This window comes from Gracilinanus agilis, chromosome 6 (genome assembly GCF_016433145.1).
Source record: "Gracilinanus agilis isolate LMUSP501 chromosome 6, AgileGrace, whole genome shotgun sequence".
Taxonomy (NCBI): Eukaryota; Metazoa; Chordata; class Mammalia; order Didelphimorphia; family Didelphidae; genus Gracilinanus; species Gracilinanus agilis.
Window position 1 is genome coordinate 276,525,754 of NC_058135.1, and position 16,658 is coordinate 276,542,411.

General features: G+C 33.4%; 3 protein-coding genes across 3 annotated transcripts in view; all 3 read left to right on the top strand.

Moving 5' to 3' along the window:
* The window catches only part of LOC123252658 (olfactory receptor 8K3-like), a 23,315-nt gene extending 23,031 nt beyond the window's left edge, over positions 1 to 284 (top strand). Inside the window, 1 exon segment of the mRNA XM_044681924.1 lies at positions 211 to 284. Coding sequence (XP_044537859.1) covers positions 211 to 284 — 74 coding nt within the window.
* Positions 285 to 702: 418 nt separating this feature from the next.
* LOC123251384 (olfactory receptor 8K3-like) lies at positions 703 to 1,650 on the top strand. The gene has a single exon (XM_044680634.1). The coding sequence runs from the start codon at positions 703 to 705 to the stop codon at positions 1,648 to 1,650; it is 948 nt and encodes a 315-aa protein (XP_044536569.1).
* An 11,151-nt stretch (positions 1,651 to 12,801) lies between these two features.
* The window catches only part of LOC123251380 (olfactory receptor 8K3-like), a 7,101-nt gene continuing 3,244 nt past the window's right edge, over positions 12,802 to 16,658 (top strand). The window contains exon 1 of the mRNA XM_044680632.1: positions 12,802 to 12,825. Coding sequence (XP_044536567.1) covers positions 12,802 to 12,825 — 24 coding nt within the window. The remainder of the gene's footprint in view (positions 12,826 to 16,658) is intronic.

A 16,658-nucleotide genomic window follows, 5' to 3' on the forward strand; every position in this document is an offset into this window, starting at 1 on the left:
TAAAATATACTCTCTATGATTAGGCAAAGGAAAATATGGTCATAGAAATAAAGTGATATAGAGTATTTCCCTGGATGTCATATAGCTAAAAACCATAGATGAGAGAGATAGATATAGGTAGTGAACCTTTAACTTCAATTGGTTCAAATATTGCTTAAAAAAAAGGAAATTCCATCTATTACCACTGGCTATATTTTTTTTTTCCTACAGCTTTGGGCAACCTGTTGTTGTATGGTAGCAAAGAATCTCACAGAGATGTGTTGGATATGGTTCTTGACCCCTAATCTTCTAAGCTTTAAAGATGAATCTTTATCAGTGTTCATTTTAGGTATTCTCACATACCCTACCCTTCTTCAGTATCTCATTATTATTCCTCCTCCCCACTGACTATTTAATATTCTAAAAGTCATTCCTTATAGCAACCTGTAAAAAAACTTGGGGGTTGAAGAATTTAATGGTTTCTTTCTAATTTAGCTAAATAAAACTATAATTATTTTCCTTTTCACGATGAGATAGTGATATGGTATAATGTGATTTACATTATATAATGTGGTGCATGATATATATGAATACATTATAATGTGGGGAGAAAGTTCCTGCTTATCTTGTCTAAACTATTTCAAGTCATTCGCAATTTAATCGAGAATGCAAACACTACTAGATGAAAACTTTTTCCTTTCATTCTCAGATCATCTTCCTTCAATGAGAGAAATGATCAAAGTGAATTACACCAAAGGAAACCAAGTGACTGAATTCTTTCTCACAGGCATCACAAATCATCTCAAGCTTCAGGGCATTCTCTTTGCCTTGTTTTTCCTCGACTACATGACCATAGTTCTCTGGAATCTGGGGCTGATCATCCTAACCAGTGTCGATTCTCACCTGCAAACACCCATGTACTTTTTTCTGAGACATTTGGCATATGTTGATCTTGGCTATTCTACAGTTATTGGTCCAAAGATGCTGGTCAGTTTTGTAGTGAAGAAAAATAGCATTTCCTACAAGGAATGTGCATTACAGCTTGTTTTCTTTGGGATATTTATCAACAGTGAAGTTTTCATCCTGTCAGCTATGGCCTATGATCGCTATGTGGCTATCTGTAAGCCCCTCCTCTATACAGTCATCATATCAGATAAGGTGTGCTACATCTTAGTGGCTGTCACATATATCTATAGCATTATTGGATCCTCACTTGTTACCATTAAGATTTTCCAGTTGTCTTTTTGTTATTCTAATGTAATACAGCATTTCTATTGTGAAAGTCTCCCTTTAATGTCCATTGCATGCTCAGATACAAGTGAGATTGAACTAATCATTATGACCATTGCTGCATTTAATTTGGTCTCTTCTCTTGTTGTTATCCTTGTCTCCTACATGCTTATTCTTTTCACCATTCTCAGGATGAATTCTTCTCAGGGAAGGCACAAAGCCTTCTCTACCTGTGGCTCTCATCTCACAGTGGTGATTGTGTTCTTTGGAACACTTGTCTTCATGTATCTGCAGCCCCATTCAAGTCACTCCTTTAACACAGACAAGATGGCCTCTGTGTTTTATACTCTGGTCATCCCTATGCTTAATCCACTGATCTATAGTTTAAGGAACAATGAAGTGAAAGGTGCATTGAAAAGAGTCTGTAAAAAATTGATGTAAGCATTTTCTCCTTGTTTAGTGTACCATATGATTCCAATCCTTTCTTTTTGCAGAAAACTACCTGTCCTAATAATTACATTAAAAATTATTTTGAATTTTAGTTAGTTTTTAATGTCAATCTCCAATAAATATTAGCCTATTGTATCCTTTGAATGAATGGACCATGGAAATAATTTGTTAAAAATGAAATGTAATGAAAATATAATTTATAATGTACCACCAAAGAGAGAATCGTAATTTGATTAAAGTTTTCTTATATATGAAAGAATCAATTAAAATTAATGTAGAAAATGCTGGCATTTTGTAGTTTTCTATGCATCATTCCTGCAAAGATGAACCACTAAAATCATTCTTTCCATCAATGAACCTATATTTTATCAAGGGAAAAAATATATTTGATTTAGTTAATATGTACTTGTAGAAAAATTCTATTGCAGCAGTATATGTTAATTTTAAGCCTTCTTCTATCTCATCTCATATGCCTATCAACTTTATATTCTGCTATGTATTGGAACAATGCCTTACACAATTTTGATTTGTTGGTCTTATGCAAATAATATATTTCCCTCTTTTTAGAAGTTTAGGCAAAGACTGCAATAGGATAATTCCAGATTAAATTTTATATTTTATAGCAAAGACTAGGAAATGTGGATTGGATATGGACTGAAGAAGAGCTTGGTATCTTGTAGTTCATATTACACCTGAAAAATGAGAAATGGGTCATCCACTTTGATGACAATTTCTTTTAATTCCTAAAAATAAAGATATATATGAAAATAATCATAAAAAGGAGCTCAATGACTCATTAGGAGTATATTAAAATTTGGCCCTCATTGAAAAGGTACACAAAATCCTTCACTGAGGATACCTCATCATCCTCAAATCCAAATTTGGAGAATATTTAGCCAATGACTAAATACTCTGGCTTGTGGAATATACAAAAGGAGAAAATATACTAATAAACAGATTTGAAATGATGGCTCTCATAAAAGTATATGTTCTATGTTGAAGAAAGACTCAATTCTTATAAAAGCTGGAAATTAAATGTAGGAAAGAAAGCTTATCCTACTCAAAGAAGGTATAACAGACAAAATACGATTCTGGGATAGTCTGTATCAAGAGGGTTTTTTGGACAGAGACTGAGATGATATAGTTCTATGAGGGATTATTTAAGTAAAAAAATAATAATGGTTACATACAGTAATCTGAAATTTGCCTGTAATGCTGGATAAAAATTTTATGATGACAAACAAAATAGATGCAACATTTTTTATATTCAGGTTCATGAAGTATAACAAATAAAAGGTAATGAATCATCTCTGCCTAGTGTCTATGACCATCAACACAGCTTGATTTGAAGGGCAGCTAGAAAGCACAGTGGATAAAACACAGAGACTAAATTTGTTAGAATTTAGATTCAAATCTGGACTCATACTCCTTATTGTGACCTTGTGTTGATTATACAGAGGTTACTGTTCTTCTCCAATCACAGTCAACTTCTCCTGACTCCATTTTTTGTTTGTTTGTTTTTATTTTTAGGGAAAGATAAATGAAATGGTTTAACATTTCATTCTCCAGCTCATTTTACAAATTAAGAACTGACATAAAGGGGATTAAGTGAATTGTGCAGGATCACAAAGCTAGAAATTGTCCAAGGGAGGATTTTAACTCAGGAAGAGAAATCTTCCTCACTTCATGTTGGTATTCTATTGACTTCTACTGTGGACTTTACCTACTAAAAATATAAGATTGTGGAATTTAGATATCAAAAATATATAGGTAGACATAACTATATATGACTATTGTAATAAAGTAGTGTATTATATAATTATAATGTATAGTTATATTAAAATTACATAATGCATAGAATGTATATTTACATTACAGCATAAATGTAAAAAAAGCATGACTTCTAAGGAACGTATCCCAGATCTTCTAAATTCCAGGAGCAGAGACCCATAGTTTCTGTTGAGAGGCTAATAGTTCTCATTCCAGGAAAAGCTCAAATAGATATACTGACCAGATGTTTTAATTAAGGGATGCCAAGGCATAGTTCTTTGAAGCTTTGGCTACCTGACCATTTGGTTTTGATATGTGTACAAGCTGACTGAGGTGACTGGAACAGATGTCCAAGGCTAGATGCCTGGTTCTCCTGAATCATCCTGATGTACTCCTAAATATCTATAAATTCTCAATAAAAGAATAATTCTTTGTAACACAGATTGCATCATATCCAATAGCGAGTTCTCACCTCTCCTAGGAAATCTCATAGGCATTTTGCCTATTCTAAGTTGACCAAACCTCACTCTTCTTTTTCCCACTCTTCTCAATCTTAAATAAATATTCAAATTGCTCTGATATTTTTGGTGAAGGCTTATGATTTTAATAGAACATAAATTATTATTTTCAACACTGCCCATAAAGAGAGGAAACTGTTTCTCAAGAATGATGCTTGATCTTTGGATAGAGATTCAAGAGGTTTGAGCACAGCAGACATGTTCAATAAACATGTGTAGATGATTACTAGGCTGATCCTCTATTAATGGGAAACCTTTGCATTAGACAAATATAGCTTAGATTAAGAATATAGATACCATATAATTATATATGGTATAGATTAATAATATAGTTATTTTATGTGCACAATACATGTAATATGAAATCAGTTATGACCATTACTAAAATAATTTACAATTTTAAAAAACTTTTTATCCTCATTATTGGAAGGACTAGGATATCCATGATATCTTTTGATCTTCATAGAGCATTTAAATGCATCTGTGTTCCAATTAATGTTAATTCATAGGCCAGAATTAGAATAAAGGAGAGTGGTATGAAATACAGTTCTAGGTGCAATTGTAAGTATTGCTAATCTGTATCATTATCAAAACTCAATCCTTAAAAATTCTGTAAGACAAGAACTAAAATTACTGTTTCTACTATGCATTTCCTAATGAAACCCTAAGGAAAAAAGATTCAACACATGTGAGAATACATTGACTGGTAAATGTTATTATATTCTCCTAAATAATAAAGATAGGAAATTTATTTTAATAATTAGGGTCAGATAAAAGCTAAGTTAAAAATTTATTTTTTAAATATTTATTGTTACTTAGGGAAATTGTATTAATACATAAAATGAAACTATTGCCTTTTAACTGATACCCTGTAAGCTTTAATCCACTACTTCCCCTTTTCATTTCTTTCTTTGATCACTCTAATATGGGGACAGCCAATTGGCACAGTTAATAAAAGTGTCCGGTCTGCAATCAGGAAAAATTCATCTTTGTGGGTTCAAATCTAAATTCTGATAGTTATAGATACATGATCCTGGGCAAGTCTCTTACTCCTATTTGCAGTTTGCTCATCTGCAAAATGAATAAGAGAAGAACATGGCTAACTGTTCTAGTTTTTTTAACACAGAACACCCCTATTGGGATTACAATGAATCAGACATTACTGGAACAATCAAACAACAGTATTATTCAGATGGTTCTATATTATGTAAAGTCTCTTCTTCTTGTTTTTTACTGTTCAGTCACTTTTTGTCATATGCAACTTTTTCTGACCCCTTTTGAGGGTTTTTTGGGAAAAAGATTCTGGAGATTCACCATATCCTTCTTCAGCTCATATTTTGAAGCTCACTTCTTTCAGTTTTAATTGATTCTTCATGACCCTATCTCATATTTTCTTGGCAAAGACACAGGAAAGATTTGTCATTTACTTCTTCAACTCATTTTATAGATCAAGAAACTGAGACAAAGAGGATTAAGTTACTTGCTCAGGTTAACAAAGCTTACAAGTATCTGGGGCCAGATTTAAATTGATGAATATTCTTCTTCATGACTACAAGACCAACAATTTGTCCACTGTATTATCTAATTGCCTTCTTCTTTGGTAAATTTAAAAACCCACAATTAGGATTGCATGGAACCTAACAGCTTCTACATAATTATTAAGCATGGAATATGATGTTCCATAAGGGAAAAGATGAAGGACTACAACCAAAAACTAACTATCCAGTGAAACTAAGCATAATACTCTAGGGCACTAATGACAAAACTTTTAAAGACCAATTCACAAATTCAAAAACTCTCACCCTCATCTTACCCCTATAAGGATGATATTAGAAAATAAGTACTGTTTTATTAGTTTAGAAATAAGAAGTACAGAAGCTGGTTTGAAAAAGAATTGAAGTTTGAAGCAGACCTGAGAAAGAGTGTTAATTTCAAGTGTTGACAGTTGTAACCATTTTCCTGTGACAGTTACTCTCTCTGGGTGTGGCAGAGTGACAGTCTCTGACAGTTGGCAGAGTCACACACAGGGGGACTTTCTCTCTAGGGACTAGAGGAGGTAACATCTTTGCCTCTCTCTCTGTCTAAGGAAAACCCTGAAGGAACTTAGTGTTTTCTTTTTCCAACTTGCAAAACACTATTGACTATCTATTGTGGTTTTTAATAGGTTGATTTAACTTCTTATTTCCTTATTTCCTCTCTCTCTTCTCAATTGTAAATAAACTTCCATAAAAGTCAATTTTGACTTGAGATTATTCTTAATTGAGGATTGATAATTGTTTAATCCTCTGGCAACCATCTTTTAATATATTGGACCAAAAAACAATCCTTTTCCCCCTTGCAAAATAAATACATATAAATAACCTTGGGAAGATAATAATAATTGTACTCATTAAATTAATAAGATCTTATCTCACAGGAAGACTTTATATGTTCCTAGGTGATAACATCAGGAGAACATACATGACTTTCTAAAGAAATTCTTTAAGGTATACTTAGATTATCTTAAGGGGGGAAGTTTATTTTCCTTCTGCAAAATGTAAATAGTTTGTAAATACTATGTACATAGTCTATAATATAATATGTACATAACATATACATAGGTTTAGAAATTGTGTATATCTGTATATTTCTATAGATGTGTATATAGTTAAATTGTTACAAAGTTTTGACTTTATTAGTATAGTAAGTTGATTTTGAGTTTTAATTTAGTTAGTTTTAGTTTTCTGTATTAGTAATAGGACAAGGTCTTAGCGTAGTAAACAGTTTCATTTGAATTGTTCAAATAGGATTTGTAAAATGCAGTTTGCATGAGATATGCATAGTTATTATTTTAGATAGATTTTAGTTTTTTTTGTAAAACATAATTTAAATTGTTTTTCATAATTGTATTTTATTATTTCTGAAGTTTTTCAAAAGTTTGCATTTTGCATTTTAAATTTCTGTAATTGTATGTTTTGCACTTGCATTTGTGTAAATATGTTTTCATTGATTATTTGTTTTCTTTAAAAATTTCTTTTCTTTGATTTATATCCCTAGTAAAGGTTAGCATAGATAGGTGTAGCAAAAAGAAAAGGATAAGATTAGCATAAGATTAAGACTATATTTTAGGAAATATAATAATAATGAGGTTAGACATAGCTTTAGAATTACATAGAATAGTGAGCATATGTGAGAGATTTTTTTTTTATCTCTCCATATGCTCAAAGTGGGGAAACCATAAAGATGATAGCAGAAAATAAGTATTGTTTGATTAGTTTAGAGATAAGAAGTAGACAAGTCGGCTTGATAAAGAATTAGAGTTTGAAGCAGAGCTTTGGTTTAGACTCTGAGTCTATTAAGACTCAGAATCCTCACTTGATTCTTGTTGAGACTCAACCAGATAGCCTTTGTTATTTTTATAACTTAGAGGTGAAGTTAAGAATTATAAGGATAATAGTGGTAGTTTTATTTAGAATACTATAAATTTGGGTTACTCAGATCAAGAAGGATTAGTGTAGCCTGTGAAACACAGGGGAAGTGGTTCCTTGCAGAATCAAGGAGTTTATTTGTATGGAGTTAGAATACCTAAGATTTAGAAATCCTTTTGATCCTTATATATTTCAATAATATTTTATTTTTATAACAAGAGTCTTTTTAGCATTACTTGCACCTGGCCCTGAAGAGAAGTTCATCTAAGAGCTTCCCTTCATTTTATCATTAAAGATACTTTGGATTACATCTATTAAAAGTATCAAAATAGTTTTGAACCTTTATTGGCATAGTTTTCCCCATTTATTTGTGTAGCTCGCCCACTTATTTTTAAACCTCAGAAAGGAGAGGGAGGAACCACTCCTATTTGCCTGCCAGGCAGAGGGGTAGGTGATGTCCTCAGGCATGAATAGAGAGGGAGAATGGAGCAGCCTGGCTCTACCTTCCTCTGGCTTTCTAGCAATGAACTGTTGTGAACTCTGTGCTTCTGTGATGGTGGGCATACCAGATAGAGGGCTCTGAATGCTATCTCTGGAACACATGGCAAAGGTTTGTTACCATGGCTCTAGGGGAAGGAAATGAACATTGAATGAAATAGAGGAATTCCAGACATTCCTGATTAAATGACCTAAATGAAAAATAAAATCCAATCATCAAATTCAATACTCAAGAGAAGCATAAAGAGACAAATAGAATACTCTTTTTCTAATTAATTAATTAATTAATTAAGAATATTTTTCCATGGTTACATGATTCATATTCTTTCTCTCCCTTCTTTCCTCCCTAATCCCAGAGCTGATGAGCAATTCCATTGGGTTATACATATATCATTAAACAGAAAACTTTTAAACCAAATAACATCTTTGTATAAGAAAATGGTAACTAAGATACTTAAGATTTCCATAGTACAAAAGATGCATAATATGTTTAAAATAATCACGGGAAACAATGGAGTTAAACTGATTATGTTAGTATTAGGAAGATATTGACTAAGATGCTTAAGGTATCTATGATATTTGAAGAACCTAAGCTATCTAAAGTCCTTAGGATAATTAAGGTACTGAAGGTTTTAGAACTTTATCACTATGAGGGCAATAAATAGGAACTTATATAGCAAGAGAACAGGGAGTAATGGAATATGATGAGATGATATTTTTAAAAATCAAGGGATAAGAGAAAGGAATATACTGGGGAAAGAAAAGGAGAAAAACTTGGAGTTAATTTATCTCACATGAAGCGGTATATAAGAATTAATACTATGGAAGGAAAGAAGGGGGTGTGGTGTGTTATAGCCAAAAAAGCTTATAGAAATATTGTAGCTTATAGCTTATAAGAATATTGTAGCCAAAAAGCTAAACTTGGCAATTAAGCAAGGGGTTTTTGGATAACGTCATGCCCGGCTCAAGCAGGGCAGTTATCTCTGACTCACAGTCCCAGGGACAACTCCTGGCTGAAAGCCCCAGGGCGCCTAGATGAAACAGCCTTAAAGATTCCTAGACAGAACAGCCTTGAAGATTAAGAATCATGTCCTGTGGCACCTGAAAGCATCCCCTACTCCCTCTGTCTAGCTATTAGCTCACCCTAAGACAAAGGCACCTATATCCCAGAAACATATATATATTCCTTATTCTGAATGCCCCCTCGGGACTCTTTTTGATGAGTTTCCCCAGTGCATACTGGCAATAAAGCTTTCTCCTGCTTTGATTGCATTGTCTCGTGTGTTCCTCTGGAGGCCACCCATTTTGAACCCTAACATGGTGAACAATGCTTGAACCTTATTCTCATAGGAATTGCACAAAGTAGGAATGTCATCCACTCAGTTAGGTATAGAAATCTATTTTGTTCAATAGGAGACTAAAAAGAAGCCAGATTTTAAAAAGGGTGGAGGGAAGACAGGGAGAAGGAACTCAGGGAAATAGGTAAACAGAAGTAAAAAAAATATTTTTGAATAGGGAAAGGCTAAAAGGACAGAAAGAGAAGAAAAATAAGATGGAAGGAAACACATAGTAATCATATGAGTGTGAATGGGATGAACTCACAAGTAAAATGGAAAAGGGGTAGTAGAGTGTATCAAAAGCCAGAATCCCACAATATATTGTTGACAAGAAACTCATTTGAAGTAGAGAGACACAAAATAAAGGTAAAAGGCTAGACTACAATTCTTCACCTAAAGTTAAATGTGTGGTAATTATGATCGCAGATGAAGGAAAAGTGGAAATTGACATTATTAAAAGAGATAAGGAAGGAAATTGAATATTGATAAAAAGAACCATTAATGAAATAATATCAATATTAAACATATATGCACCAAATGACATAGAAACTATATGACTTATGTTATGAGGAAATTGGGAATTTAAAGGAATAAGCATGAGTTAGAAGGCAGAGCTGTCAGGCAAGTGCTGAAAGTTCCAAGTATGGAACAGTGGTCAGGGAAGGAAGTTTTTTCCCCAAGAGACTCTGTGTGTGGCTGATGGCAGTTAGGTGCTGGATTTAACTGCCTGAAGAGCCTAGGAAAGTGGATTGTCTCCTACAAGAAAGTATCTATCCTGAGAGGAAGATCAGGTTGAGCAGTGAATTTAGTTCTGGTTGGTGGACATCTTCCTGTCTTCATCTCCTTGAAGATTTATTTGCTGGTACTCGAGTTCCTAGAAAGCTGAGATCGACATTTAATTCCCCTTCTGACCAGCCAGGCTTGTCCTGACAGCCTATGTTATTGTCAGTGTAGTTTGTTTCCCACCTTCTAGTCCCTTGAATTTATCCTTAGCTATTTAGATTTAATTTGAACTTTTCCTTATCACCTACCCCTTAAACTCTTTATTAAACTGTTTCATATAGTTCCTGTGTCTTCCTCTACCCTAAGAAAGAGCCTACAATAAGATAACTTTCAAACCCTGAATTTCCGTGGCTTGGGTAACTGTCAACTATCCAGTAACTGTCAACTGTCAGTTACCATCCTGTGTGTATATACTCTGTCATTACCCATTTCCCACAACCCTTGTGTAAGTTTACAGTATATCGTGTGAGTCCTATCACTTGTGGGTTTGTGAACGTGGTCCTGATTGTGTTTGGCATTCTTGTGTTTCACTTGTTAGCCCAGTTACTTATTTCACTTATAAGAGGAAATAGAGAATAAAACTATATTAGTAATATGGGTCTGTTAGTAGCTTTACTAACTTTATTACATCAAAGTAGTGATACTAAAGAGAGGGAAATGAAGGAAAGAGGTAAAGAGTTGACTACACTATTTGCCGTTTTATAAATTGAAGCTCACCACTGTTATATTGAATCTCTGGGAGCTTGAAGTTCATTCAATGATTGACAGATAAGTCAGTTGGATAGAATGTTCCCAGAGAGGCATGCGAGAGACAGGAGGGGGCAGTTGAGAACCCCGAGAGAGATTCTGGGGTCTTTTATCTGTCCTGAGGCTAGAGATCGGTGTGGATCCTGGCCTTGGAGTGAGAGACTACAAACACCACTCTGCAAGCTCTTCCTGTCATTCATATACCATTATCAACCTGTACTTGACCACCACCTCTGTGTCTACTGTCCCTAGATATTAGGAGTTTCATCATCTAGTTATCTAAGCTTCCCAGGGCCTGGGAGAGATCCGGGAAGTGGGCAGGAGATGAAGAAGAGGGTGGAAGGGTGGATATATGTCAGCTGTTAAGGCTAAGATCTACAGAAGAAGAAGCTGAAGATTTTCCAGCAGTTTATCTACTCTAGTTTAGCCCTGGCCAGGCTGAACCAGAGGGAAGCTAACATTGATTCTTCATTTGCCAACAGTGAGAGTTTCAATAGTAGCAATTTAAGTAGAGTCTCCTATATATATATATATATATATATATATATATATATACAAAGTTTAAAGTACCTTCCTAAATCAGTTTCAAAGCTTGTTTTGGGAAGGGAGTCAATGCAGTCAGAATATAAATGTTATCCCAGCTGAAGAGCCCAATTAATATATCAATTAACCCCAGGTGGGTCCTGAAGGGATAAACCTCTTTGACCTGAAGGATCTTGCCTGGGCAACTGTTATAAAGGAGAAGTGTCATCTTATCCTCTCTGTACATCATTTCTACTACCTCAAATAGATACTAGTGACCTCCTTTAGATATAACACCACCAACAGGGGTTCCTCCAGATTCCAATCTTCCACCAGAAGATGACCAGAGAGCTTGGTCTCACCTTATGAGCAGTTTTCTCCACCCACTAGCTCTCCCATGTCATATCTCAGAAACAAATCATAGTTCCTTAATTTGCCTGGTACCATCCAGTGGGGCAATGTCTATGAGATCAGTTTCCAATCTCATTGGTTTCAACTTCCTTTCTCTGAGGGCCTGTTTATTCTTGCACATCTCAATGGTAAATGACCCCCAGGTTGCTGGTTGATGATGTCAAAACAAAGTGAAACAATGAGAAGATAATTCTCTTCCCACAATAGGGGACATTATTCTTTTCCTCTCATAAAAATATGAATCAAACAAAAAAGAGAAATTAAAGAAAATATATTATATCAAAGAAATAGTATATCAAGGAATTGAATTTTAGAAAAATTAGAATTTATAAATTTCTGGAGTAAACTGAATGGGAATAGAAATGAATATGTTATTATTGTTGTTGTGTTTCCTGACTAGTACAAAGCAACTTCACAAAAATTGATCCTATGACATAAAAGCGATAAACAAAAAAATCTTAATGGAATCAAGAGTGTTTAACCAATAACATCTATATAGCAGTAAAGGAAAATAATACATGCTGGAGGACTTATGGGAAAATTGGGGCATGAATGAAGTCGTGTTAGCATTGTAAACTGATTTAAGCATTCTGGAGGTCAATTTGGCACTATAACCACATAGCTTTAATACTGAACATATCCTTTGATCCAGCAATGCTACTGCTTAGTCTATATCCCAAAGAATTTTTCTTTTTATGTAAAGGGGAAAAGGATCTAATTTTACAAAAAATATTTTTGTAGCTCTTTTCATGTGACAAAGAACTGGAAATTGATGGGATGTTCATCAATTGGAGAATGACTGAAAAAAACAGTTCTATATAATTGTAATGGAATATTATTGAGCTATGAGAAATGAGGATGATTTTAGAAAAAAACTGGAAAGACCTACGTAAACTGATATAGAGTGAAGTAAGAAGAAGCAGGAGAATACTGTACACAGTAAGAGCAGCATTATATCATGAACAATTGTGAATGACTTTCCTATTCTTAGCACTACAGTGATCCAAGATAATCCCTAAAGAATTGATTTAAAATGCCATCTACAAAGAAAGAACCAATGAAGTTGGAATGCATATGGAAGCATACTATATTATATTTTCTTTCTTTTCTACATTTTTTATTCCAGTTCTCTTCAACAAAATGACTAATATGGGGAAAAACATTATTACACATGTAAAAATCTCTCTCAAATTGCTTATCATCTCAGAAGGGGATGGGGGAAAGAGGAGGAAAAGAGGGAAAGGGAGAATTTGGTTCAAATTGAAATATAAAATTAATGCTAAAATAGTTTTTATATGTAATTGAGAGAAAAATAAAAAGTTAATTGCAAAAAAAACTGATAGGAACATTTTCTCCAAGTGTAATATACAATATGATTCCAATTGTCTCTTTTACCAGAAAACTTTCATAATAGTTGTATAGATAATGGTTTTGTTTTTATTTTTTAATTCAAACTCAAATAAATATTAGAGTGAATTTTTTTATTTTAAAATATTTTTGTTAAATATAATTAAAAGCTAATTATTAAACTTATTAAAATAAATAATTTCTTTAAAATATTTTAAAACTTCCATTATTAAAATAATTATAAATGCCAATATATTAATTATGTTCAATATATTTTATTAACATATATTCATTTATTTATTTGAATTGTTATTAAATATTCCTATTTTATATGGAAAACTTTCTAGTAAACATTATCTTAGTGAAAAAATTGATTTTATCATTTACCCCAAAGTGAACATATAACATTTGGTAGTAATTTTTTTTGTATAGGTAAATCCATCACAAGAAGAATGCCGAAAATTCTGGTAGAAGGTACCTTGATAGTGAGTGGACATTCAAAAAGAACAAAAATGATTTATACTGTAACCTCAGAATCCCAAATGGGGTGCAAGCCACGGAATCTCACAATGCCAGGGCAGTTAAGGACAGTCGGAATGAGGGTATATAAAAGGGTAGCCCAAGCTGAGATACGAACTTTCTGAGTTTGGGGTGCTAGGAAGAAGGAGAGTGGTGGAAACTACTTTCTTTAGGCCTAGCAATCCTCTGATCAGAAGAGCTTAGTGTTACCTAACCCTATACTCTTATAGACAACCTGACAAGACTGTCTCACTGACCCTGATTCAATACTGCTACAGAAAGACCTTGCTAGCAGTTATCAGAAACAGATCTTCAGAAACAAAAGACCTTCAATCAACACTACCTACAAATCATCTTGAATTTATTCATTGCTTTATATAGTTGAGTAGAAATAGCTATAGTGGAGGATAGGGAAAGAAGATTTCTGTTGGGGTCTTCTGCCCTGCTTTTGGAAAAGTCACTCTTTTATCATCAGATATTTAGAGAGATTTGTCCTATCTCTCTCACCTTTCATATTACTTTAACTCTCCACCCCTCTAGTCATTAAAAAAAAAAAATATTATAACTAAGTCAGTGTGAGAATCCTTTTCATCAAGACAGCTGTGGCAAAAATTTACTTACTTAGAATCATCTTCCATTATCCTGTTCCAGTGGCAGTTGGGAACCTAAGGGATCAGCTGTCAAGGCACTTTTGAATATATCAACGAGCCTTGGTTGAGGGCTACATCCAATAAGGAAAGACTACAAGTTCTTGTGGGAATACATATCAAGTCCAGCTTGTGAAGAAGTTTTAGCCAGTTAAAATAAGAAGCCATTGACCCACCTTCTCTTCAGTTAATATTAGCAGACAGAATTCTGCACTGGTGTGGGGAGGAAGGGGGAGTGGAGTTCTAACTGCATTATCTTCTATCCCTGACTTGAGGCTTGAGTTTCCCTGCCAATAGCCTGAGTCTTGCTCCTTACAATGTCATGAGTAAACTTACATTTAAAAAGAGAAATAATATCTGATTTGATCTCTTAGTATTAGAAGAAATGATTTTTTAGGTACAATTATATATGTATATATGTATACATATATGTATTATATTATATTAATTATATATTATGTTATATTACGTTATATTACATTATATTATATTATATTATGTTATGTTATGTTATATTAATTATATTATATTATATTATATTGTATTATATTATATTATATTATGTTATGTTATGTTATGTTATGTTATGTTATGTTATGTTATGTTATGTTATATTATGTTATATTATATTACGTTATATCATATCATGTTATGTTATGTTATGTTATATTATATTATCTTATATTATATTAGTTATGGTATATTAATTATATTATATTATATGTAGGTGTCTGTCACAAAAAATTTTTGCATGTATTTTCCTATTAGAGAGAACTCACAAGGAAAGGAAAATGGAGGGGTACAGATGGCGTTCTAGATTATATAAAATAAATTAAATTAATTAANATATATATATTTATATATATATTCACCTAAAATACCTTGTAAATTAATTTATTTTTTCTTTCATTATAATAATTAATTAAAATATGATAAAGCAAGAGCATTTATAATTTTTAATAATCATTGTCACTTGAGAAAAATGTATCAATACACGAAATTAAAAGAGTTTTGTCACATCCTGGAAGCTTCAATCCACTTTTCTACTTCATTTCTCTCCCCTATTACTTTTATACAGAGACAGCTAGGTTTCTCACTGAATAGAGTACTGGACCTGGAGTCAGGAAGATTGCTCTTTGTGAGTTCAAATCTGGCCTCAGATACTTATTAGCTGTTCAATTCTGGGAAAATCATTTAACCTTTTCCTCAGCACTTCAGCTAGAAAACGAGCTGGAAAAGTAAATAGCAAATCATGTTAATATCATTGTCAAGAAAATTGCACATTGGAACACAAAGTGTCAGGCATAATTGAAAATGTCTGAACAACAACATTACTCTAACATGGTTCTCGATCATGTATACCATCTCTTTCTTGATTGTTTTTATTGTTCAGTTTTTTTCATTCATGTCCAGATCCTAGTGATTCTATTGGCATTTCCTGGGCAAAAATTCTGTGATGTTTGCATTTTCTTCTCCAACTCATTTTACAGATCAGAAAATTGAGGCAATCAGGGTTAAGAGATTTGCACAAGGTTAGAGAGATAGTAAGAGTCTAAGGCTTATGAAGATGAATTTTCCTGATGTCACAAATGACACTTTATCCACTCAACTGGCAGATTTGGACATATAGTACGAAGTGCTAATCATTTTTAAATGTTCTACTAGACAAAACTTCCAAGAGCCACCCTCCCCCACCAGAGGAAGGAGATCCCATCAAGTCAGTGCATTTTGACACGGTCCTACACTGACCCATGTGACCTGAAAACTGGCCACAGGATGGATGGAAAACCCAATCAAACCCCTCTTTGTGAGTCCCTTCTGACCAACACTTCATATTATTGAAATTATTATAATCTATATCTTTAGGATAGCCCCAAGTCTTATAGAAATCCCCTAATTACTTTATAATAAACCAGCATTTAATGTGTTAATAGTTCATACCCTCAGTAAAATAGCAAAAGCTGCTTTAATCTCTCTCTGTCTCAGAAATTTGAAGGACACAGCATGGCAAATTCTGCTTCACTACTTTCTCACCCTGAACTTAACTCCATAAATTTAAAGGTTCTCATGCTTGATCTACCTTTTGAAATATGTTGGACATCTGTTTTCAAAATAATAATTGGATAACCTAAGGTCTTGGTAACCTTGAATTCTGTTTAGACTAAAATGTAATCTATATGAAAATTGTACTTTGTATGCTAACTTCTATGTAACCTTGAGTTCTACTCTGTTTAGAAAACAATTGTAAATCATGCCAACATCTGGGAACTTGAGAAAAAAGTATAAAAATAAAGATATAACAGGAAGTTCTAAGAACAGCTTCTGCAATTCCACTGTGTCTCTGACTCTCTCTCTCTCTTTCTCTCTCTCTCTCTTTCTCTCTCACTCACTCACTCTTGCTGTCTCTGTCTCTGTCTCTGTCTCTCTCTGTCTCTCTGTCTCTGTCTCTCTCTGTCTCTCTGTCTCTGTCTCTCTCTGTCTCTCTCTCTCTCT

What these genes read in the sequence shown, in the direction of transcription:
- LOC123251384 (XM_044680634.1), top strand. Translation starts at nt 703, where the DNA reads ATGAGAGAAATGATCAAAGTGAATTACACCAAAGGAAACCAAGTGACT.